Below are 25,024 nucleotides of genomic sequence, written 5' to 3'. Positions count from 1 at the left end.
TCTTCCCTGCTAGGCTCCCTGGTGAGAGAAAGAAACATGAGGTCACTGTGACCTGAAAATCTCTAATTCTCAGGAAGCAAAGTGTTGATAGGCCTACAGGGCAGCTTGGTCTGATGGCTCTGGAGGCCATCCTGGGTTGCTCCAGGGGATGAGACTCTCAGAAGAAGGCCCTGGATAAATATGTACCCCATTTCCACCCTTCCATATGATTTTTACCCTTAAGTCTCCTCTTTTCCTTAAGTCGCCTGTGTCCCTGCACTCTCTCAAGCTGATCTGACACATCAGCCTCTGGGCTTTTCAGGCCAATAGCTTATATGAGTAGTTAGTTACCTACTGAAAAACGAAAGAAAATCGAGTTGTAAGGAAGAAGAGATATTTGCTTGGAATGTGGTAAACATGGTTTCCCTTTGCTCTCTTTATATTTTATTCAAACAAAATTATAAAAGTGACACTAATTTATATCCAAAGAATTACGAATTGATTATATTACTCCTACATGCATTGTTTATAAATTTAAATGATAGCATGTTTCTTAAATGCTTTGGGTGTTAGGGAAAAAAGTTGTCCTTGATAAAATGCAATATATGGTCACACAAATTTGAGTTACTATTTAAGCTAATTAGCCACAACTCAAACTTAAGCAACATGACAAGTACTTATTAGCTTCACATGCCAAGAAAAATGCACGAACTGCCTAAACAGTATAGCATTAAAAAAAACTGTTATTTATTTCCAACTATTCTGTGGCTATTAACATCGATGGGTTGCTTTTTAAAGGTCAAAAACATTGAACTGTCTGGAGACATTCTGAATAGTAAGAGTATTAAACTGTCAATTTTATTTTCAAACTTTGGTCAATAAGGAGGAAAATAATAAAGTTAAGCAGTGAAAAGAAATACCAAAAAAGGATAGTCATTCATATATACAGAAAATATCAACAGTACAGATTCACTTCCAGTTGATTCGATCCTATTTACACATTTAAAATATCAAATACATCTTAATTTGTTAAGGAGCGGATCATATTTAGCAGCAGGAAAGGAACTTTACTTTAGCTTTTCAATATGACCTCCATATCTTGTCACAGGAAAAGAACTTCCATGGAATCTACATGTATTTATCACCATCAAGTCATAAAAAAATTAGTTTTTATAAGTAATGTGTGCATATTATTAATTCACAAGTAATTCAAAGGGAATAAACCTTAAAACTGGGACTACTTGATATTACGCACAACTCTCCTACAGTGGTTTGTTTTCATCTCCTCCAATGCTTGTTCCAGTTGCTGAACCAAATGGACCAGGGTGGCTGGGTCTGTCTGTAGAACTTGGGTGCTGTGATCTCCATTCTGATTAAGGTGGAGCTTTATAGTCACTGATGGTTTTATTTGTTGCCTGAGGCTTCTGCTTGCAAGCTTGATTTTAAATGGAATAAGAGCATAATAACTGCTTAATTAGCATGCCAAATATATAATATTTATAATTACCTTACATCATACACAAAAATCAAATTTCACATGAATCACAGACTTCAAAGTGAAAAGTACACTTAAAAACCTTTGGAAAGAAAAAAGAAATGAGATTATATATGCAACCTTAGAGTGAGCACAGATTCTTAAACATGATATGAAAGGCATAAATCATAATGAAAACAATGACAAATTTAACTACATTAAAATTATTAAATTTTCTTCAAAGGATAGCTTAAGATGGTGGGGGAAAAAATGCCACAAACTGAGAAAAGATATTTTGTAACACATATAACCAAAAACAGATTAGTATCCGGAATGTATGAAGAACAGCTCTGATTTATAAGGAAAGAAAACACAAAACCAAGGAAGCTGTGCACAAGACCTAAGCGAGCACTTCACAAAAGAAGTAACACAAACAGATAAACACAGGTAAACGTGCTTAACATTATTAGGAATCAAGAAAATGGCCAATAAACCCATAAGATACTGCTTTACACATACCAGACAAGCAAGAACTAAAAACCTGTCCACATGGGGCACTGCACGTGATGGGAATTGGAATGGGAATTGGAACGCTCATCCACTGCTCGTGAGAGTGATGAGAGACTCATTTTGGAAAACAATATATATTTCCAGCAATTCTACTCCTAGGTGTAGGCCTTAAACTCTTAAGCATATACATATTTTTATAATAGTATGTTTCTAAGAGTCAAAAGTTAGAAACATCTCAAATATTCTTTAACAGAATGGATAAAGTGAGGATATTCATACAATGAAATGCTTACTAAATGGCAGCAAAAAGAAATGCACTACAACAACATAGATTGTCATGAATAAATCTAAAATGAAAATGTTCAATCAAAAAAGTAAGTTGCAAACAAGGTTGCAGGTTCGACTCCCACAAGGGATGGTGGGCTGCGCCCCCTGCAACTAAAACTGAAAGGACAACAACTTGACTTGGAAAAAGTCCTGGAAGTACACACTGTTCCCCAATAAAAAAAAAAAAGTCCTGTTCCCCTTCCCCAATAAAATCTTAAAAAAAAAAAAAAAAAGTAAATTGCAAAAGAATACATGAAATCTAAAAATTATAGTTTACTGAAAAAAAGTATGTTAAAAAAAATCTGCAGAAAAGATTAAAAAGAAAATTCAGGACAGTGCTCCACAGGACTGGGAGGGGGTTGTAACTGGGGGATGGCGGTTCAAACATACTGGTTTTCTATTTCTTAAGCTTAGCAATGAGTATTTGTTTTATTATTAATATTATTCTTTAAACTGAATACCTATAATCTTTTTTTTTTATTGGGAACGGGGAACAGGACTTTATTGGGGAACAGTGTGTACTTCCAGGACTTTTTCTAAGTCAAGCTGTCCTTTCAATCGTAGTTGCGGAGGACACAGCTCAGCTCCAGGTCCAGTTGCCGTTTTTAGTTGCAGGAGGTGCAGTCCACCATCCCTTGCCGGAGTGGAACCGGCCACCTTGTGGTTGAGAGGATGCGTTCCAACTAACTGAGCCATCCGGGAGCTCAGCGGCAGCTCAGCTCAAGGTGCCGGTGTTCAATCTTAGTTGCAGGGGGTGCAGCCTACCATCCCTTGCAGGAGTCCAACCGGCAACCTTGTGGTTGAGAGCCCGTGCTCCAACCAACCAATTGAGCCATCTGGCACTGGCCCATGTGGGAATCGAACCAGCAGCCTTCGGCATTAGGAGCACGGAGCTCCAACTGCCTGACCCACCAGGCCTGCCCAATACCTATAATCTTTTGTTTGTATATTCCAAAATTTAAAAAATAAGTACTAGTGACATATTATTAAAAGAAAAAAAAACACACTAGAAACTATGACCAATTTGGAAGTGATGGTATATAACCCTAGCACCGGAGTGGGCTCGCTGAAGAGCATTCTCCCTTAAAAGTAACCAGGACCTCCTTGAAATAGTAGCTTATTTGAAGTCTGGGACAGGAATTGGACAAGATGAACCTGAAACATCTTGTTATACAAGAAAGCAAGATTGTTATCTAGGACTATTGGAGTCATGTCAAAAGGACAAAAAGCCAAACTGAAGAGGCTTCCAAGTGAGTAACAAATCTAAACCTAAGATTTCAGGATTAATTTAATACCACAACACAATAACTTCTTCCAATTAATTCTAGGTGATTTGGGCATCCAAAAGAATCTAAAATGTTGATTAAGGCTGAAATTCAATGTCTCAAAATAATTTGAAAACAATAGATGAACCAGTCCCCAAACCTAAAACAGGTATTTGGTAAAGTAAAGTATCTCTTTAAGATCGTTTATCTAGTATAGAAGATTATAGATAGACAAACGGTAGTAAATATGATGATTGAAAATACTGCTTATTCATTCAATTATGCATTGCTTATACTTCTTTTTCCTGTATATCTGCACTGTCAGATAGTGATCAAATGTATCTAGTTGTGTAATTAAGCCACAAATTTTTTGTTGAAGGACTTAAGGTCACTCAATCTATCCTCCAATTTTCAGACAACATGATATCTAAATTAATAAGCTTTACAGATAATACCTATACCATTTTCAAAAATTTCTAAAGATTAGGGCCGGCCCGGTGGCTCAGGGAGTTAGAGCTCCATGCTCCAAACTCCGAAGGCTGCCGGTTCGATTCCCACATGGGCCAATGGGCTCTCAACCACAAGGTTGCCTATTCAATTCCTCGAGTTGATGGTGGGCAGCACCCCCTGCAACTAAGATTGAACACAGCAACTTGAGCTGAGCTGCCTCCCAGATGGCTCAGTTGGTTGGAGCGCATCCTCTCAACCACAAGGTTGCCAGTTCAATTCCTCGACTCCCGCAAGGGATGGTGGGCAGCGCCCCCTGCAACTAAAATTGAACACGGCACCATGAGCTGAGCTGCCGCTGAGCTCCGAATGGCTCAGTTGGTTGGAGCATGTCTTCTCAACCACAAGGTTGCCGGTTCAACTCCCGCAAGGGATGGTGGGCTGTGCCCCCTGCAACTAGAAAAACGGCAACTGGACCTGGAGCTGCGCTGCGCCCTCCACAACTAAGACTGAAAGGACAACAACTTGAAGCTGAACAGCACCCTCCACAACTAAGATTGAAAGGACAACAAATTGACTTGGAAAAAAGGCCTGGAAGTACACACTGTTCCACAATAAAGTCCTGTTAAAAAAAAAAAAAATTTCTAAATATTATATAATACCCCTAACAAATACCTAGTAAGATATAATTAGGCCTAGTTTTTTCTCCGAAAGAAATCTGAATGACAGTACTATAGGATAAAGAACAGTAGCCCACAGAGTTCTTGACCTGGGCTTATTTTTTTATTGGAGAAGAAATTCTGTCCTTCCTGTAAAAATAACAACAGCAACTTGAAATGAATCAGCCCTAAAGGTAACTCTCTCCTCCATCAATCTCAGATGCATTCAATTTACTAATGCTATTAACAAAGGCATTAATTATGCTGGCATTTATGAAGTATGGGAAATGTTTCAATTAGAAACTGAACTATGATGTTTAATTTTAATTTACCATAAGCAACTGCACAGTAATTAGATGGTAACTATCCATTCACTACCAGTCTCCATGAGATAAATCAGTTACCCAAAAATGAAAGGTTCTGTATCCATTACTAGTTTCCTAGCATTTTACATGGTCTTCATGTAAGTCTTCCTTTCATAAGCAGAAGAGTCCACTCCAGTTAAAATTCCTTGCAATAATTTCAACTAAGCTCAGGAAATCAGTTAGTTCTGAGTAGCTTTTTTAGTCCTTGAGTGCATTTCACTGTGAGGCAATATTCCTTCAATATACTCGCAACTTGAAACTGTATCAATCCTTGCAGTAACATAGCCATTCAAATTCATTTCAGTGGACAAATGAACTCTCTTGAGTTCAATATTAGAAAATTCAATTGCTTAACTTTCTGACTTCTAAAAACGTCTTCATAATGGAAAAACTTCAAGCAAATCAATAAAGCCAAAAAAAGACCTTCTAAGGACTACTGGACCCCAAATGTCAGAAGATATCCCCACACGAGAGGTAAACATGTCTAAGATCAATTACTGTTGAACCATGAACGTGACCATCCCGTCTCCTCCACCTGGTTATTATGAGGACCTAAACATAAAGGCTTAACTGGTGATCTCCTTCTGCCCATGAACTCTGCAGCACTTGCTGCTTATGTCGTCTCCAAGAGCACAAACTGTGTCCTGTTCTTTACTGTATCCACACCACATAATAGGTATACAGGAAATATTTGATAAATAATTTAAGAAAGTGCTTACCACCACTAGCCCCACCCCACACCTTTTTATATTAGCACTGAATGCCTATTATGTGCCAGGTATTGTGTTGGGGACACACTAGTGAACAAGACATAGTAGCTGCCCTCACAGAGCCTATAACCTGGTTTATAATACCATATCCCATGTTAATATCCATTCACACACTCATCACACTAGATTATTGCTAAACTCCTCTAACTGAATTTCTATAACCTATTTGGACCACCTTACCACCACCATTCAAATCAGGAAGAATCTACTGTAACAGTGGTTTACGAACTTATTGCACATTAGAATTACCTGGGTGAATGGGAAGCTTTTAAAAACCCTGATGGCCAGACCAAACCCCGTATCAGTAAATCAGAAACTCTGGGAGTGGAACACAGAATTTTTTAAATCTCCTCGATCATTCCAATACGCAGTCAAGTTTGGCTAGTGGGCTATACTGCATATTCAATATGCTCATTCCCATATCCATGTGGGCCTTTCCAGCTTCTGCTGTCTCCTGTCAAGAATATTTACCCTGGTTTTCTCTACTCATCTATCCTTCTGAAATTTCACCTCCTTTTGTTGAATCTTTTCTGGATCATTCCTGTGTACACCGAACTGAACTACCTGAGCTATAGCTTTTTAAAAATACTACGTTGTACCTTGATTTATACAATTGTATTCTTTTCCCCCCTCCAGAACCATACTTTATAACTATCTTTAATTACTAGTTACTGTGAGAACATCTAACCTTCCTAACCAGATAACATCTTTTCCAGCTGAGAAAGTATCTTACGCTTCTTTTGTTTCCCAAAGCATTTAGCACAGCTCTAGTCAGCAAATAAATGACATTCAATAAACATCTCTTAATTTATCTGTCACTGTTTGATAAAGGGCTACATGCAATAGTCTGAAAACTCCCTTTTGGTTATCTATGTGGCTTTAAAAGCAACTGAATCACACAAATATTTTGTTTAAAAAGAAGCCAGACGAAAGAATATTTACTGAATTGTTCCATATGTAGAAAGTTAAAGAGCAGCAAAAGTAATCTATGTATCTGAAGGCAGGAAGAAAAGGAAGGGAGAATAATTGGCAGGAGACCAGGAGGATGCTTCTGGGGTGCTGGTCATGGGTAAGTGTTGGTTTCAGGGGTGTTTTCACCATGTGATAATTCAGAATTGTACATGGACCTGTGCACTTTCCTGTATGTGTTTGTTTAAATAGAAAAGTTTTAAAAAATCTAAGCACCACTTAACCATCTCCTTTTTCAAAATAACTTATTTCTTATAAATTTTGCAAATTAAACTAATTTGAAAACATTAAAAATATAAGAAAATGAACTATTTGTGAAACGGTCTGAAAATGAACATTAAAAAACTAGTTTCAAACCAGATTTTGTTTAAGGTGGTAAAGAATACAGTAAGACTGAGGACATAAACCTAAAATAAATCCTATATTTTATTTCAGGTTAAAAAAAAAGTCATACCTGTACATCTAGTCGCCATTCAAGGCTGTGGTAACTGGGAAGATCTGGTGCCAATTCACTCAGAATCGTTCTGATCTCCTTTCTGTTGTCCAGATAAAGCTGAAGCAACAACTTGTTCAACTCTTCAGAGAATCCCAGAACAAAAACAGAGTCTTGGAAATCCAGTTCAGAAATCTAAAAGTGAATCAAGTTTAACAGAACATCAAAATGTACCTTTGTTTATTAAATGCTAAAATACTTGATATACACAAGAGAATATGATATCCCCTAATTCTTTTCTGTCTAGTAAAAGAAACAACACTCCTTAAAGGCAATCCTTGCCCACTATTCCAAAATCTGAGTTTCTGATACATAAAAATACTTTATTAAAGTATAAAATGTAAAGAGTTGTTAAAATGCCCAGTGTTCATTCCTATTCTCTCCATCAAGCCAAATATTGCTAATATGTAAAAAAGTAAATGGTTTAATTTTCCCTCCTCTTAGGATACATATTGTGGTATACGGTTCAATAACCTGCAGAATTAGAGGCAATTCGAATTTATAGGAACATGAGGTATTCACACCAGCAGGTCACATTATAATCATATTGTTTAGGCATGGCTTCACCAAATCAATTATAAACTATTAACAACAGTACTGAAATAAGAAGGTACCTGCCAGGACTATGATACAGAGTATACAGGACCTTCTTAAGGTCCGCTTAAAACAAAAGAAGGGGCTGGTCCGGTGGCTCAGGCAGTTAGAGCTCCAGGCTCCTAACTCCGGAGGCTGCCGGTTTGATTCCCACATGGGCCAGTGGGCTCTCAACCACAAGGTTGCCAGTTCGACTCCTCAAGTCCCACAAGGGATGGTGGGCAGCACCCCCTCCAAGAACATGGCACCTTGAGCTGAGCTGCCTCCCAGATGGCGCAGTTGGTTGGAGTGCATCCTCTCAACCACAAAGTTGCTGGTTCGACTCCTGCAAGGGACGGTGGGCTGTGCCCCCTGCAACTAGCAACCGGCAACTGGACCTGGAGCTGAGCTGCGCCCTCCACAACTAAGACTGAAAGGACAACTTGAAGCTGAACAGCACCCTCCACAACTGAGATTGAAAAGACAACTTGACTTGGAAAAAAAAAAAGTCCTGGAAGTATACAGTGTTCCCCAATAAAGTCCTGTTACCCTTCCCCAATGAAAGCTTAAAAAAAAAAAAAAAAAAAAAAGAGTCCACAGAAGCCCTTACCATGAGCTTTGAGCTTTCAGTGAGGAGGTATGTTAATCCTTCCACACCATGCTGTACAGTGTCACTACTCACATTGAGTTTTCCTGGGGAAAAAATGAGCAAATAAATTATTGTGTGATATTTATCCTTTTATCCAAACTGTTATTTAAGACTAACTATTATCCATTATTTTCTGTGTTCAAACATTGCAACTAAAAATAAGTTGGTAACAGCCTCGTGTTCTTTCTCCACTCCCAGCCAAATGCGGTCAGCATTTCCCGCCGTGTAGGCTTCTTCACAGAATGCTGACCCCGGAGACTAGCACCACGCGCACGGTCCTTGTTTTGAATGCGCAGCTCCTTCCAACCCGGCTGAAGAGGAACTCAAAGGGCCGGACTTAATCTCACAAACCGCCCCTCGTCCAGCGGGAAAAAAACACCATTTCATCAGAAGCAGATGTCTGAACAACAAATAGTCAAACACCTGCATGATCCTTATGGCTCATCGGCTACTCCACACACTTTGCTGCATTTAACGTTTATACTTTATAGTATCTCTGGCGGATGGTATTATGTCTATTCTAAACATGAAAAAGCCGACTTAACAGAAGCTTTAAAATAGAAGCTTTTTATCTCACAGCTACTTAGAGGACGGGTGGGATTTGCGCCCTGACCGAAGAGCCTTTCTGGTTTTCTTCTAGCACAACGGGAACAGGACCCTCGGAGTCGCAACAACCCCTTTCGCTCCAGGACCACAGAGAATGGCTAGCACTTCCCCACCCATCCAGAAGGGCCGCACCCTTCCCTTACTTACTGGCCGCGCCATCGTAGATCTTGGGGTTCGATCCTCGCCTCAGGAACTCCACCGCAATCCGCCCAAACTCGGCAACCACTGCAATGGAAGCCAGGAGACCATGAGCGCCGGGCGCTCCCCCTGGTCGCCTCCCCATACCACTGAACCACCCTCCGCTGCCGCGTCCCCTAACCCGCGCTGTCCACTTGCGGCAGGAAGGCCAGGTGCTCCTTATGCTCCTCGGACAAATCCAGCAGCATCTTCGCGGAGCGACGAGTTTCCCCGATCCGCGCAGACCCCGCCCTCACCACTTCCGGGGCTCGCGTCCAAACGCGAAGAAGCTCCGGCGCCTCAGCATCCCGAGCTTTCGGTTCCGGCCTACGGCAGTCCGACACTCAGACGGCCCCTGCGGTGTATGATGTTGGCAGAACATTCGTCCGTTGGCAAATATCTCGTAAAGACGTGGGCTGCTGGGTGCACCGTGCTAAACTCTGTGGGAGACGAAAAGATGTTTAAACATCCGACACGCCCCCTGGTGGAACTTACATTAATAACATCAATAGCTAACTTGTTAAGCACTGTATCTGGAATTGTTCTTACATTTATTAACACATTTAGAGTTCACAAGAACCTTATGAGGTAGGTACCATTATTGTTCCCATTCGAGATAAGGAAACTGACAGGTCGAGCAACTCAAACTAACTTTTATAGAGCTATTACTTTGCACAGAGCTTTTGTATGTTATATTATCTCATTTAATATGTTTAATAGCCATGACCTTGTTCTTACACATGAAGAATCAGAGCTCCAAAATTATGTAATAAACCAGTGACAGAGCTGGAAAGAGAGGATCAGATCCTTTGACCACCTGTTCCAAAGTCCATTCTACACAGCAGGCCGAAAGATGAAGGTCTGTAACAAGTTCTATGAGTCATTATAAATTAGTATAAAATGATGATGCCTACAATGGCGGATGCTCACGGAGTTTAGAACAATGTCTTTATTTTTATATGTTGAGTGGGGTATGAGAATGTGTTTCTTTTCCCAGTTGTCTCTTACCTACTATGGTTCAAATGTGAGACCATAGAATTGCTAATTGATAGGAATATGACTCTCCAAATCTCACCCACTTTGTGTATGGATATTCAGGAGACAGACCTAGAGAGAAAGAGAGACGCTTTTTATCTGTCTTATATCTAGGGATTAAGACAACTCTTTCTATACTATATGTTTCCTGGGCAGAAATGAAAGTGGAAGTTTTTCAGCTTTGCTCTCTGTGTCTATCTTGTCCCTCACATCTGACTGAAATTGAAATCGTTTTTTTCCTCCACTATGGCACAGAAAGGCAGGTCCTTCAACTTGTTAACGCAGTTAGGTCTTGAAGCAGCGTTTAGAGAGAATACAATTTTTACTTAGACTATAAGTGGCAGATAAGCAAAAATGGCATCATTTCCTGAAGAAGCTTTTATTCATAAATTATTGAGAAAATGGCCATTATTTAAGAACAATGTTCAGAAAAGGTAAAGTGATTCTTTTATAAATATATAATGAACACACATCAAGATTGTAGTGTAATCATGAATTAATGAGAGAATCAATAAGGTTACAATAAACAGTTTCAACTGGTTCAAAGGAGATATTCAAGAACCATACATGTAGAGATGTTCCTGGACTTACAATGGTGTTACATCCCAAAAAACCCATCGTAAGTTGAAAATATCAAAAGTCAAAAGTGCATTTCATACACCTAACCTACTGAACATCATAACTTAGCCTAGACTACCTTAAGCATGCTCAGAACACTTACATTAGCCTGCAGTTGGGTAAAATCACACAAAGCCTAATTTATAATAAAGTGTTGAATGTCTCATAAAATTTATTGAATACAGTACTGAAAGTGAAAACAAATTGGTTGTATGTGTATTCATCATCAACATACATAGTTGAAAGCACACTGGGCCTGAAGAATGTTTGAAACATTGAACTAAAACAACAACCGAAAAAAACACACAAACCAAAACACTGGCAACATAGTGCAATGTAGAGTATTGGTTATTTACCCTCATGATCTCATGGCTGACTGGGGGCTACACAGCATCACCAGAAAGTAATTAGACTGCATTCCGGTAGCCCAGGAGAAGATCAAAATTCAAAATTCGAAGTACAGTTTTTTACAGAATGCATATTACTTTCATACCATTGTAAAATTGAAAAATCATTAAGTCGAACCATTGTATATAGGGTACTGTCTGTAGGGAATAAGAAGTGCTGAAATGAATTTACAAATAGATACAATATTATATTAATACCAATATGACATAGCCTTTCTACCCTGTGATGAAGTGGAGGCAGGGGAGGTGAAGGTAGAGAATGGGGAGCAGTAGAATGGGATTGCCAAAGACGGCGGTCAAAAAACCAAGTTATAGCTTGGGGAAACCAGCCTGGGAGTTAAAACTCCCCAGGCTAATTTATAGAATTATTTTTCACTACCAAATGTGATGTAGTTGTTTAGAGAAAATTATCTGAATGAAAAATCAAGTCTAGATTCCAGATCTCGCTCTGACACTACCTGTAGAGCCAACAAGTTGTTTTTATGTTATAAACTTAGCCTCTTCATTTGTAAAATGAGTATTTTAATGATGACTGTCCTTTTGTGCCATGAAGTGCTGTTATGTTGCTCAGATAAACTAATAAATTCACATTAAGAAATAAATTTTAATGATCAAATGAAACAATAAATTAGCAATTGTTTATTGTTAATAAATGGTTGTTTAACAATCAATTAAACAATTGAAAGATTTGTAAACTGAAGATTTATATTTTATAGGAGATTTTATATGCACAAATCATTGAGAATTCCATGTGCTTGATTATCCTAAAATTCACTCATTTAATTCAACAAATATTTATAGAGCAATTATCCAAAGGTTCGGGCATATGCTATGCCTTGGTAATTTGGAGATGAATAAAGCTATGTCCTTGCCCTCTAGAATATGACAGTAAAGTGAGAGAGACAATCAAATAATTTCAGTGCAGTGGTTATACTTGAGGAATAAAGACAATAACATGGAAACATAAGGTGGCAATTAACTCTGATTTCAATAATACTGGGCTTAGAAAACATATTCTAATAACTATGCTTTAAATTGTATGACGTTATAAGTACATAAGATCTTAACTCCATCTGTCCTAAGTAAGCTATTTTCTTACGCTATCTTATTTCTGGGGCTAAAGTAAAGAAAGAATAAATACTCAGTATTTTTTTCAGCTGATTCTGTCAGAGAGCCTGGCTTCATACCAATTAGCCTCTCATACTCCTCAGCTTTGTATCTCTCTCTACCTTATCCACCGTCCTTTTCCCTCATATGTCCCCATATTCCTTTCTCATTCTTAGGCGTTTCAGCCCCAAATCTTTGCACCGGCCATTTCCTTGGCTGTATTTCAATGATACATAAACTGTTATCATCCCCTGCAAGGAATCACAGTTCAAGTCAGCATACTGTCAAAGGGACACCAGCATGGTGACACCCATCATTCACATGAACTGCCCTCTCATGAGTCTGATGCTAGCACCAAATGCATAAATTAGCCTCCTGAGATTTCTTTCATCATTTTAGTTCACTTTTTAAATTTGATTATAAATGCCTGTGAAAAGGGTACAGATAAAATACTTCTTGTTGAATTTTCTCAAACTGCACACACCCATTAATCCAGATGAAGAAACAGAATGTTTTAAGTACCCAGAACCTCTGCTGTGCCCTCTTCCAGTCACTATCTCCTTTTATTGTCTCTACATGGAACAAACATCTATAAACGTGCTGCCTTACAACACCTCTTTACATCATCGTTGTATTTTCTTTTGCATTAACCTTCTATGTGCCCCAACCCCAAAATATCTAACTAGGAACTTAAAGGTATTTTAAAAATGAGCTTTAAGCTTTAGATGCCTCTGGCTGTTGTAACAGAATCTATCTTAAAAATCTTCCTACCAAATAGAATAAATAGTATAAAATATTTAGGAAAAAATTTAACAAAAAATTTGCAAGACATCTATACTAAAACCTAAAAAACATTGATAAGAGAAATTAAGGAAGACAAACTAATGGAGACATATAGCATAGATAAATATATCCTGGGTTGTAAGATTCAAATATTATTAAGATGTCAGTTGTGCCCAATCAAAATCCCAACAGGCTTTTTCATAGAGAATGACAAGTTCATTTAAAAATGTATATGGAAATGCAAAGAACTGAGAATAGCCAAAATCACTTGAAAATGACAAAGTTAGAGTATTCATAATACCTGATTTCAAGCCCCATTAGAAAGCTACATAATTAAGACAGTATGGTATTATTATGGTATTATTATAAGGAAAAGTTAGTAGATCAATGGAACAGAATAGAGAGTCTGGAAATAGATCTATACATATACTGTAAATTGATTTTTGACAAAAGTGCCAAGGTAATTCAATGGGGGAAAGGAAAGTCTGTTCAACAACTAGTACTAGAACAATTTGATAAACTGTTAAAATGGGGAAAAAAAGAATCCTGACCTTCATCTTACATCACACAAACAAAAATAATTTGACATGGATTATAGCCTTAACATAAAGACTAAAATTATGAAACTTCTAGAAAAAACATATGAAAATATCTTCATGACTTTGGGGTAGAGAGAGAGAATTCTTAGGAAACAGAAAGCATGAACCATGAAAGAAAAAAGTGATAAATTGTACTTCATCAAAATTAAAAACTTTTTATTCATCAAAGACACCATAGTACAATGAAAAAGTGAGCCACAAACAGGTAAAAAAATTAGCAATACATATATCTGATGAAGTACTTGTATTATGAGTATATAAAAATCTTCAATAAACCATTAATTAAAAGATAAACTTGAATTGACACTTTAGAAGATATACAAATGGCCAATAAGCACATGAAAAAACATTGAACATCGTTAGACATCAGGGAAATGCACATTAAAAACACAATGAGGGGCGGCCGGTTAGCTCAGTTGGTTAGAGCGCGGTGCTCTTAACGACAGGGTTGCCGGTTTGATCCCCACATGGGCCACTGTGAGCTGTGCCCTCCACAATTAGATGGAAACAACTACTTGAGTTGGAGCTGATGGGTCCTGGAAAAATACACTTAAAATAAATAAAAGTTAAAAAAAACACAATGAGATGTCATTTCTTTTCTTTTTTCTTTTATCTAGAGATGTCATTTCAATCCCACTAGAATAACTGAAAATCAGAAACACTTTTTGACATCAAATTTTGGCAAGTACGTGAAGCAACCAGAACATTGGACATTGTTGGTGGAATTAGAAAATCATAAAACCACTTTGCAGAACTGTTAGGCAGAACTGTTCCTTGTAATGCTAAATGTACATTTACTCTATTATCCAACGATTCCACTCCTAGGCATCTTCCCAAAAGCAATGAAAACATATATCCATAAAAAGACCTTTACAATAATGTTCATAGCAACTTTATTAATAATACCCCAAACTGGAGGCAACTCAAATGTCCATATAGTTGAATAGATAAATTACAGTGCATCCATACAACGGCATGCTACTCAGTAATAAAAAAGGTTGTACTACTGATACATCCAACAATGTAAATGAATCACAAAATATTACAGTGAGCAAAATAACCCAGGCGCAAAACTGAACAACTGTATGATTTCTTTGATTGGGAAGTTTTATCCATAGAGATAGAAATCAAAATAGCATGGTTGCCTATAGGACATTGGGATAGACTTGGATAGAAGCTTAAACAAACTTTCCAGGGTAATGGAAGTATTTTACATCATGATTGGGGTATTGGAGACACAGATGCATGTATTTGTCAAAGTCATTGAATCTTACATTTAAGATCTGTGCAACTGACTGTATGTAAACTTTACCTCAATTTTAAAAAATTAATAGAAAGCAATCTTTTAGCAGATGTTCAAAACATATCTGAGACCAGTTACTGGACCTGAGTGGTATTTGTAACTGTCCTAGGGACTTTCTCTATATAGAATTAAATTAAAAAAAAATTTTTTTTTTTACTATGTACTACATTCATATGGTTTTAAAAACAAAAGGATTCAAACAAACCCAGGGAAGAAAGGAACAGTAAAAATTCTCATTTTTGTCTTTGTTTCTCATCTTCCCAGTTTTCCTACTCCGTAGGCAACTGCTGTTCCCAGTTTCTTATGAATTCTTCCTCAGACTCTTTATGCAAAAATAAGTGCCCTAAATTTTCACTTAGGGTGAGGAAGTCCAAGAAAACACGGTAGTTAACATTAAATATCCTGTTGATAGTCATGTAGCATTAGAACTGTTATTAGAAATTATAGCATTAGAATTGTTATTCGTAGAACTGTTAACATTAGAACTGGAGGTTCTTTTGACCATGTCTTCACCGGAACTTGGATTGTCATGACTCTTCAAAGCACAGGTTCTGGAGGATTTTCACATGCTCTCAAGCCTCCTTGGGTAGTCAGGTTAGAAATGCTCTTTTTGGCTAGGACTCTTGCTATTTCTAACTGCTGAAGCCATCGTTTCTCTTTAAAAGCACTGTAAGAAAACAAGACATAATTGTTAAGGAAGTCCAATCTTGTCCCACTTATAGTTGAAATGGTGGAAGTCTTCAGGTTGATTTTGTAGCTGTGGCTAGTTTCTGTTGTCACATGAGGTGGAATGTAAAATAGGAAAGAGGAATCTTTCTAAAACCAGTTTCTTGTGAAGCCGGGGAATGGTATTTCCCCAAGGCAGTACTTACTAGAAACTTAGAACCCACACCTGGAAATAAAAAGCCACTCAACCCAGAATTCTCTGGGTCGAAACTTGTTCTATCTGTTCCTCCGATTCATCCCTGTACATGACATGTTCCCTGACCTATTTATTCTGCCTTCTCCTTCTTCTCCCCCACCACAAACACACATCTTTTTCATCGTAAGATATTGTCGTGCAGGGAGTCCGGCAGGGTCTCTGCTCCCGCTCCCCATACAAGAACGCAGGATATGGTGAGGCCAAAAAGGAACACACATGGAGCCATAGGTAGGGGAGTCACACCACTATATTCTCTCTGGCGGCACTATACTCTCACTGGAGGCTGGATCCACACTGTCCGCAAACCGCCATCCACACTTGCCAGCCCAGCCGCCATCTTCTTGCTAGCCCCCATTCTTTCTCTCTCTCTCCTAGCATAGCCACAGCAGTTATATTAGTGGCCAATGGCTCACTGGTTACAGCTGACGGCCAACTAGCCACAGCTGATGGCCATGCAATCACAGTTGGCCATTTACTACCTGAGCCAGCACCTGTCTATGTGAGGCCGAGAGCCTGGAAACTACTCTCTGGGGCTCCGCCCCCACAGATATGAAATATTTTGATGGACTTTAACTGAAACAATGTTTTATTATAGCTACGAGGATAGCGAAGTCACTGTCTTCACTTGTAAATTTGAATGTGATTACTCCTAGTTTGTAGGCTGCAAATGTGACTTACTACAGAGGGGTTTTACATTCCCTTGAATGTTGGAGTCTGCAAGATTCTATCCTTTGTCCTCCTCTCTTTCTTTCTGCACCCTCCTGGGAGACCTCATTTCCTAATCGCCTATATCTGTGACTTCTAAATTCTGACCTTTCTTAAAAGTGCATACATAATCTCTGATTATCAAATAAAAGCGTTTCATAATTGTACATCCCACAGACACTTCTGATTTACGCATCTTTTATCTTCTTCCTACACTGTCCCCCTTCAGTATCCTTGCTAACCGTCATTTTGCTATTCTCACCATCTCCAAAGCTAGAAACAAAACTCAATTCGCTTTATCTGTCCATTCCTACACCCACTTAGTGATAAATTTTGACAATTATTCCTCAGAAATACCTGTCATATTTTGCCTTTCTCCTCTTCTCTAAGTACTTCTGCTCTAGTCCAGGTCTTTGTTGACTCTTGCTTCTCTTATTGCAAAGTCTCCTAACTATTGTAGTCCTTTCAGACCCTTGACATTACTTCTTTCCAGTGAGTCATCCACACATCTCCACCAGATTACGCGACTTGCCTGATTAAAAAAAAGAACTTCTGTGAGTTCCTACCTACTTCCTATCTCACAGAAAGGGGAATAAGAGGCAAACTCTCTACTTGGGCACACAAGACGCTTCTCAGTGTGGGTGCAATCCGTCTTGCCAGTCTCATCTCCTGCCAGTTTCTCCCTGTCCCCTAAAACTCCTTGTGCAGATCCACTTACTTTCCTGAAAACAAAATTTATTTCTTGCCCTTTCACAAAGCAGTGCCTTTGATCACGTACCACCTCTACTTGGCTCCTTTCCTTACCACCCCCACCCTTTTGTCTGGCAAAGTTCTGTAAATTTAAAGGGCTTTCATTCACTCTACCAGGAGCAATCTTGCATAAAAGTACCTTAGTGCTTCAAACATTTAAACTAGACCCAAGTTTCCCTGATTTATCGTTAATGTTCTGGCTCAATTCCTTGCTTTACCTCAATGGCTCTGGCTCCTGGGACCCTCTAAGTGGGATTAACCCATCAGTGCTTCCATAAAATCAAGTCCAAGCCTTGAGGAAATCACGCGGGCACCTTTAGCTTTCCCCGTATCCCCTGACTGATTTAAAGCCCTCTGTCTCCCTGTCTGATATTACCTTGGCCTCTCCTAGGCTCGCTGCTCATCCTGATGTTCTCCCTGGCATTGTAACTCTGGCTTTTCTGCATTTATTCAAAAACTATTTATCGAGCACTCACTATGTGCCAAGCACGATTCTACGTGCCCAAGAAACAAAAAGTGAATAAAACGCACAACGTCCCTGCTCTCATGGAACTTACATTCTAGTGAGGAGGCAAATGCACCAACAGAGGGCTCATGTAATATCAGACTGTGAGAGCACAATGCACATACACAAAGCAGAACTGGAGGGAGGGTGTAAAGGCTGGCACCTCCCAGGTCGGTTTCTTCTCTAAGGCCCCTGCCTCTTTGCCAGGCTCAGCCCCCACTCGGTGAGGGTGTGTGAGTGGGCTAATTGAGGCATTTTTGTCGCCGAGTCATCATTTCCTGGGCTCCTGGCACCCACCCAGGAGAGCAGTTCCTTTCTACCCTCAGGCAAGGATACGGTGCATGCTTATCAGCAGTGCTCCGTGCTCCAGCATGATCTTGCCTCCCCCCGTGGGCGTTTGCTTGGGCTCTCTGAACACTGGGGCCTGCTCCACGTACGTCTGTAGGCTCCTGAGAAGACCTGGGAATTCCTATAGCTGCCTGTGTCTCTCTTCAGGCAGGAGCAGAGCACTATGGGCCATGCTGCTGGGGCAGAGGCTGAGCATCTCCGTGCTCCCAGGACCTCACCCCTACAATCTACCACCAAGTCCTACCTGTCAGTTTCCTTCTTACATTGTCCCAGCCCATCCACTTCTCTCCATTACTCGAGTCAGCCTACCATGTCTCCCCTGGACCCCTGCAGTTGCCTCTCATCTAGATCTGCAGAATCCAGTCTAGTTCTACACTGCCTGCCACCCAAGTGGTCTTTAAACATCCTGAAGCTGGGGTGGCAGGTTAGCTCAGTTTGTTAGCGCGCGGTGCTCTTAATACCAGGGTTGCTAGTTCGATTCCCACATGGGCCACTGTGAGCTGCACCCTCCTTAAAAAAATAAAAAATAAAAAAATAAAATAAAAGAACTATGAAGCTAATCAGGTCAAACCCTTCAGTATTCCTTCATTGTTTTTAGACTAAATCTGCCCAATCCTTCATATGGACCCCTGCCTGCCTCTCCATGTTTGTCCCATACTTCTCTTCTCTCTCTTTGTTCTAGCACGTCTTTCTACTCATGTATCACAGATGCACCATAAGCTTCGACCACAAGGCCTCTGCACAGCCGTTTCTTCTACCCGGAGCGCTGTCTCCACTCTTCCTTCACCTGGTTAACCCTTCTGAATTCAGCTCAAGCATTTTCCTAGGCAGGTCTGAGTCCATGGAAGACTCCCACAGACCCCTCCCTCCAAGGTCCTCTCTTTCACAGCACTTTGCTCAGTTAGCCTGCGGGGTAATGCCCATCACACCCTACTAGACAGTTTGCTTCACAAGTGCAGGACTGTATCTGTGTTTGCTCCCGATTGTTTAGGGTGACCAACTGCCCTGGTTTGCCCAGGACTGATGGATTTCCCAGGAAACAGGACTTTCAGTGCTAAAACTAGGAAAGTCACCAACCACTGTATTTCCAGCTCAGTAAATGTTTGTTGAATGAAACCTGTTCCTTCCACGAGCCTCCCTTCTGCACTACCTCTTTCTTTAATGTGTTTTCCCCAACAATTCCCTTCTTAACCTTGAAATTGCTTCCCCCTGATAACTCCAATCTTTATACCTACAAAAACAGCACGCTGGTACCTCTTTGGAAAACTGTTTGGAGGTGTTTACTCAAACTACACACAATAGACGCTGGCAGCCTTTCTCACCCCAAACCACACACACGCCCACCTCACACACAGATACTTTTGCACATCTCCATCATGCCTCGCCCTGCACTGGGGCATTGTAAGTACTTATTGGATGCTCGAAAAATAACCTCATTTTTAACATGAACCTGTTGATAAAACAAATTAGTATTTTCTTTCTTATGTTTACAGCCTGATTTTAAGATGGGGTATATACATTTTTTCAATTAATAATTGTCTAGTCTTTTTCTAGAATTTTAGATGATCTCTTGTTCTACATTCTAGTCAGAGATACCTCACAAATTACAAAGATTGAAGCTATTAGGCAGTTTCTTCATTTACGATGAACCTCTTTATCCTGAATTATGCCGGTGTTAGAGCTCAAATTACTCTCACCACTAGGTGGCAACAAGCTAGCTGAACTAAAGACCAACCCAGAAATTGCCACTAAACAATTTAGCTTTGTTTTTTTTTTCCTTCACATAAATCGAGTAAGGAAAAAAGCCACTTATAAATCTATATTTCTACTGTAATATTGGCACCCAATAATACCTCATAAGTAGTGAATGGGACCTGAAATATGATCAGAGATGTTTTTTCAGTGAAATCTGATGACCAATATATAAAATATTTCTTATGAAATGAATGTACCTGAAAAGTTCACTTCAGATACACTTATTTATGTCTTTAAATGTGATAGTGCATTACTTTTTAAACTTACCTCAAATAGTAATGTCAATTTTATCACACCCCCCCCCCCCCCCCCGTATATTTTGCCCAATAAGTCAACTGGAAGTCTTTGTGGTTGTCTGTCATTAAATTGTTTCTTTCTTTCCTTCCACTTTCATTACCGCCCACTCTTCCATGACACTTTTGATTTCTCCCTCCCACACTTCAAATTTCCCCCCTTCTCCTTTTAACTATAATTAACAAGTTTTTATTGGTTAAAAGAAGAAGCAAGGGACCTTGTTCATTGATACGGTTCTTTTCATGGTGTCTTTTTTCTTTCTGAAAGCTTGTGGAGTAAAGTATCACACTGCTTGGATTGGCCAAAATCAGTTTGTTTTGTCCTAGACATGAGGCTAAGATGAGGTCTTGGAAGCTGGGTACGGATGCGTTGGAACAACCTGTGTCATACTACCGGGGCTGCCAAAGAAATGCATACAAGTGGACACTTTGGTAAACGCTGCTCAAGCAGTAGTTCGTCGTAATCAGAAGTGTTTGGACACTGATGGTAATCACTTTGAGCACCTCTTGTGATTGCAGAAGTCAAACGTGACTTGTATTCATCTTTTGTTATCGGTATATATTGAATATTACAATTTTAGTACAGTTTTCCTTTCTTAAAATGTGTATGCATTTTTTGGCCCCCTCTGTATATGGCATGGTGGGGCTTCATGGAGCATCCCCTGCACCTAGACCTGCCCTATTAAAGGTTCGCCCTCGTATCTTTAAAGAGAAAGCATTACCTGGCTACAGCTAAGCAGTAGATGGCATTTTCCCTTGGAGTTCTCCCACTGTGCTCTGAGAAAGATGCAACGGAGGATCTGAGTAAAAAGTCAGCGCTGGGGGTTGCATAGTAAAAAGATGGGTGTGAATAGCCCACTCTCGAAACCGGAGGGAGGGGAACTTGGGGGAGATACATATTTTTTATGAGCTTTTCTTTTTTTCTAGCTGTGGCAGTACTTTTTTTCTGATTTTGTTGTTGATGCCTTTGTAATTCAGCGAATGTATTTGCATCTACCAGAGGAGGAAATTTGAGGGTTTGTTCTCTTGTGTCCTGCTGTGACATTGCCAACGGATTGACAGGTTTCCTGCTTGCAGTTTGTATCCCGAGAGGGGGTAGCTTGCCCACAGAGCTTTGTGAGTCTTTGTTTCCAGCCTCATGCCACTTTTTGGAGGTCATTTTTGGTTTGGTGAAACCATCCACCATCACAGTGTCTCCAATTCTTGCCCCACAGACCCTTGCTCCGCAAAGCTGGCTTTTGTGGAGGTTGTGAGTCTGAGCTCTGAGGATCCATTGTTTTATTTTAATATAGATTCTCATGGGGACTGACATTTTCAGAAAAGAAACCGTGGACCACATTTTACCCAGCAGATATAATACACAGTCTTTATGCTTGTGTTTGACCGTGATGGTCAGGGGAGTTTGTCCTGCTGCATTTTTGCATTCCAGGCACAGCACACTGCAGTTGACAAAGGCCTTCAGAATCAACAGCTGGCCCGCTTCTGCTGCTGCATGAATGGGGCATTTAGAGACATCTGCATGAAGGGCGTCCTGGCACCACACTCGGCAGGGGTGGATACCCACCGCCTCGTTGGGCCGCACACCCTGCTTCAGGGCCCATTCGGTGAGCTCAATGTGGCCGTAAAAGGCGGCTATGTACAGGGCCACCCTTTTCTGAAACCTGAATGAGTGAAACAGGTAGAAGGGGGCGTGGTTAGTAAGTCAGCAAACAGACAGATGTAGTCACACCAAATACTCATGAAACATTCCAGTTACAATGTTTGTTTCTTCCTAACTTTTACCTCAAATGTTTTCAGGAAAGGCATGGTGACACAGGTTAACCTACACAGGTCCTGCTTAGAACACATTGCCCTACTATGCACGTGTAAGTAATTCAAACTCGTTTCCTTGGAGCAGTTTTCTTTCTCAGGAAAATCACATGCTCAGGAAAAATATCAAGCTTCATATCAGTTGAGAAGGTACTGGAAGAAGTTCAGCACATTCTAGAAATTTGAAAGTTGTGCATGTTTGTTCTGTGTTTTCTAACCATCATTATTTTCTGGCTTCTCCAAGTCTCCACTGATCGATGCCACTAGGTGGCCTTCCCACCCCCCCACACTCCCCCGCCAGGGCCATAGTCTCCTAACTGGTTTCCCGCTTCCTCTTGTCCCGTCCAGGTTTTTCCTCACACTGTACTCAGTGATCTTTATATTCCATGAACTAGAGGTGGCCCATCCTCTGTTCCAAATCCTCCAATAGCTTCCCACTGCACTTGGAATTCTAACACCTCACCTTGGCCTATAAGGCCCCTCGACTTCTGGCTGCTGCCCCCTTCTCCCACCCCACCTCCCACCAGTCCCCTTCTGTTTCACTGTACTGCAGCCACACTGGCCTTCCTACTGTCCTTTTAATACCCCATAAGGCATAAGTGGAATGATACGTGAAGGCTGTTGAGAGAAATAAGAATTAGGGAAGGCAAACCTAGACAGAGTACCACCAGGTATCATTCAAGATACACGTGGGCAGGGCTCTTTGACCCCATTGTACACATGGAGGCAAGCTAGCCTGGTAGCATCCAAAACACACTGCCTATAACTAACTCTCCTCTCTCTGAGTGTATGCTCACCACACCATTTTTGTTGTGTGTGTGTGGCTTACCATGCAATCTCCCTGAATGAGATAGATGGTCTGCCCGGAGCATGTGGGTCTCTAGGACCCTCTGGCAGTTAGATATAATTAATTAGAGTTATACATTAATACACTGCCATTTTGGTTCACACATCAGTTTACTTTGAAATTCATTAGTGCAAATCTGCATCTCTGTATCTGATCAGTTTTCCCGATCTGGGGAGAGGAGCCCCTCGTGGATGGACTTACTGGCCTTTGCTTTCATCCTCAGCATTCATGTTGTGGGACCTAGAGGTGCTCTTGTTATTGAGACCAGTTGATCTTGCCTCCTAAATATATCTTTTTACAGTCTATCTTCTTAGTCCTAAACCTAATTCAGGCTGCCATCATCTCTTGATTCTCTCCCAGTCTCCGTGTCTGCCACTATTCCTCACGCTGCAGCCAGAGCTAGCATTCTAAAATGCAATTTCATCATGGCCTCTCTCTACCTTCAGAGTCTTCCCAACACTTAAACAATCAAGTTCAATTTCCTTTACATTCCTACGGAGGCATGCATGAGCTGGACTCTTCTTTTGGCATGCATGAGCTGGACTCTTCTTTTCAGCCTCTGGCCACTAGCTCCCTCTCACTCTATGACCTGCCATGTGGAACTTCTTTCAGTTCCTTGAATCTATTCTCTCCCCCACCCCCAGCCCGTCACCCCCAGTCTTTGTACACATGGTTCCATCTGTTTTGGAACGTGGTTTTTCTTCTCCCTGCCATTTACCTGAGTACCAACAATTCAGGTCTCAACTTCAATTCTCTTTCTCAGGATGATCCCTGAAGTCTAGTTGTTCTCGATACTATACATTCCCATGTCTTCTTGCATTATGCCGTTGTCATACTGAATAATAAAGGCAACAACACCGAACATTTATATCCTGCTTCCCGGGTGCCAGACAGCTCTCTAGAGTTCCTTATCGTCACTAGGTCATTTAATCTCTAAAACAGTTCCCTGAGATAAATACTATCATCATTCCCATTTTGTACAAGAGGACACTGAGGAACAGATGACTGTAACCTGCCCATGTTTACACACCTGAGCGCTGAGGGGGTGGGGCTTAGAACGAGGCAGGTGGACACTGCAGTGTGTGCTCCCAAACATTTTGCAGTTCTGCTTCTTGAGGGATTGGTTACTGGTTTTCTGATCCCCCTACTGGACTGTAACCTTGCTGAAAGCGTGGCCGTATCTTATTTATTACTGTGTTCCTAAAATGTTGCATAATCCATAGCAAATGCTCAAGAGATATTTGTTAATTGGGTAAAGGAATAAAAGGAGTGCGATCGTTTATATTCTCTGAGCTCTTAGATTTCGGTTAAATATTAAGTCAAGTGGAGATGGAGAAGCAGATGAGCACTAGAGTTAATTGTCAGGATCCAGTACCTGCCTGGTTGTGGCTTTGCGAGCTGTGAGACATTGGGCAGATTTCCTAACATTACTTTCCTCATTTATAAAACGAGATGAAATAGTACTTACCTAATAAAATTGTTATAAATATAAAATTAGGTAATATTTATAACACACAGTGTCTGCTACAAAGTACTCAGTAAATATACACTATTAAAAGTAACAACATAGTACACCTGAAACTAATATAATAAAAATTTTTTTTTTAAGTAATAATGTAGCACAGCTATTTCTTTAGATTTAGAGTATGAAAAAAGAGAGTTATCACTACCCCCAAATAGAAATTAATTTAGAATATTTGAATATTTTATAAAATTGCAAAAACTGGCTTTCCCATCTGTCACTTCACAGAGCCCTTAGACCTCCTGGTGGGTGTGTGGGCCTCTGTAAAGCATAATTAAATAGCCCACGAGGGGGCGCTGTTCTAAACCACAGAACCACTGAACGAATGGAAACCTAAAAGGAAGTGCAGTTTATGCTTTTGGGAAGCTGCTGAGACACATTCAAAGGTCCACCTGCTTCTCTGAGCCTACCCTCCTCCACTACCTCCTCCACTTGTTCCACTTCGTGTACTGC

General features: G+C 40.2%; 2 protein-coding genes across 2 annotated transcripts in view; both read right to left on the bottom strand.

Moving 5' to 3' along the window:
* Positions 1–386: 386 nt before the first annotated feature.
* On the bottom strand, positions 387–9,560 carry COMMD2 (COMM domain containing 2). The gene is made up of 5 exons (XM_019748847.3): positions 9,406–9,560; positions 9,234–9,311; positions 8,442–8,524; positions 7,220–7,393; positions 387–1,414 (listed from the first exon to the last, which is right to left on the bottom strand). The coding sequence occupies exons 1-5, from the start codon at positions 9,470–9,472 to the stop codon at positions 1,217–1,219; spliced, it is 600 nt and encodes a 199-aa protein (XP_019604406.1). The 5' UTR covers positions 9,473–9,560; the 3' UTR covers positions 387–1,216.
* A 4,373-nt stretch (positions 9,561–13,933) lies between these two features.
* ANKUB1 (ankyrin repeat and ubiquitin domain containing 1) overlaps positions 13,934–25,024 on the bottom strand; it is a 31,321-nt gene continuing 20,230 nt past the window's right edge. Inside the window, exons 5-6 of the mRNA XM_019748837.3 lie at positions 21,116–22,054; positions 13,934–15,782 (exon numbers count right to left, since the gene is read on the bottom strand). Coding sequence (XP_019604396.2) covers positions 15,653–15,782; positions 21,116–22,054 — 1,069 coding nt within the window. The 3' untranslated portion in view covers positions 13,934–15,652. The remainder of the gene's footprint in view (positions 15,783–21,115; positions 22,055–25,024) is intronic.

The sequence above is a fragment of the Rhinolophus sinicus genome, chromosome 17 (genome assembly GCF_057876585.1).
Source record: "Rhinolophus sinicus isolate RSI-liver-muscle chromosome 17, RSI-T2T, whole genome shotgun sequence".
In the NCBI taxonomy this organism is placed as follows: domain Eukaryota; kingdom Metazoa; phylum Chordata; class Mammalia; order Chiroptera; family Rhinolophidae; genus Rhinolophus; species Rhinolophus sinicus.
The sequence above is the reverse complement of the archived record's forward strand: the minus strand, read 5'-3'. Positions and strand labels throughout refer to the sequence as shown.

Excerpts from the sequence above, each read along its gene's own strand:
- COMMD2 (XM_019748847.3), bottom strand. The coding sequence starts at position 9,472 with ATGCTGCTGGATTTGTCCGAGGAGCATAAGGAGCACCTGGCCTTCCTG. Across the intron at positions 9,312-9,405 it reads GCCGCAAGTGGACAGCGCGG|TGGTTGCCGAGTTTGGGCGG; the intron begins GTTAGGGGACGC and ends CTTCCATTGCAG. Across the intron at positions 1,415-7,219 it reads AATGGCGACTAGATGTACAG|CTTGCAAGCAGAAGCCTCAG; the intron begins GTATGACTTTTT and ends TTTAAAATCAAG.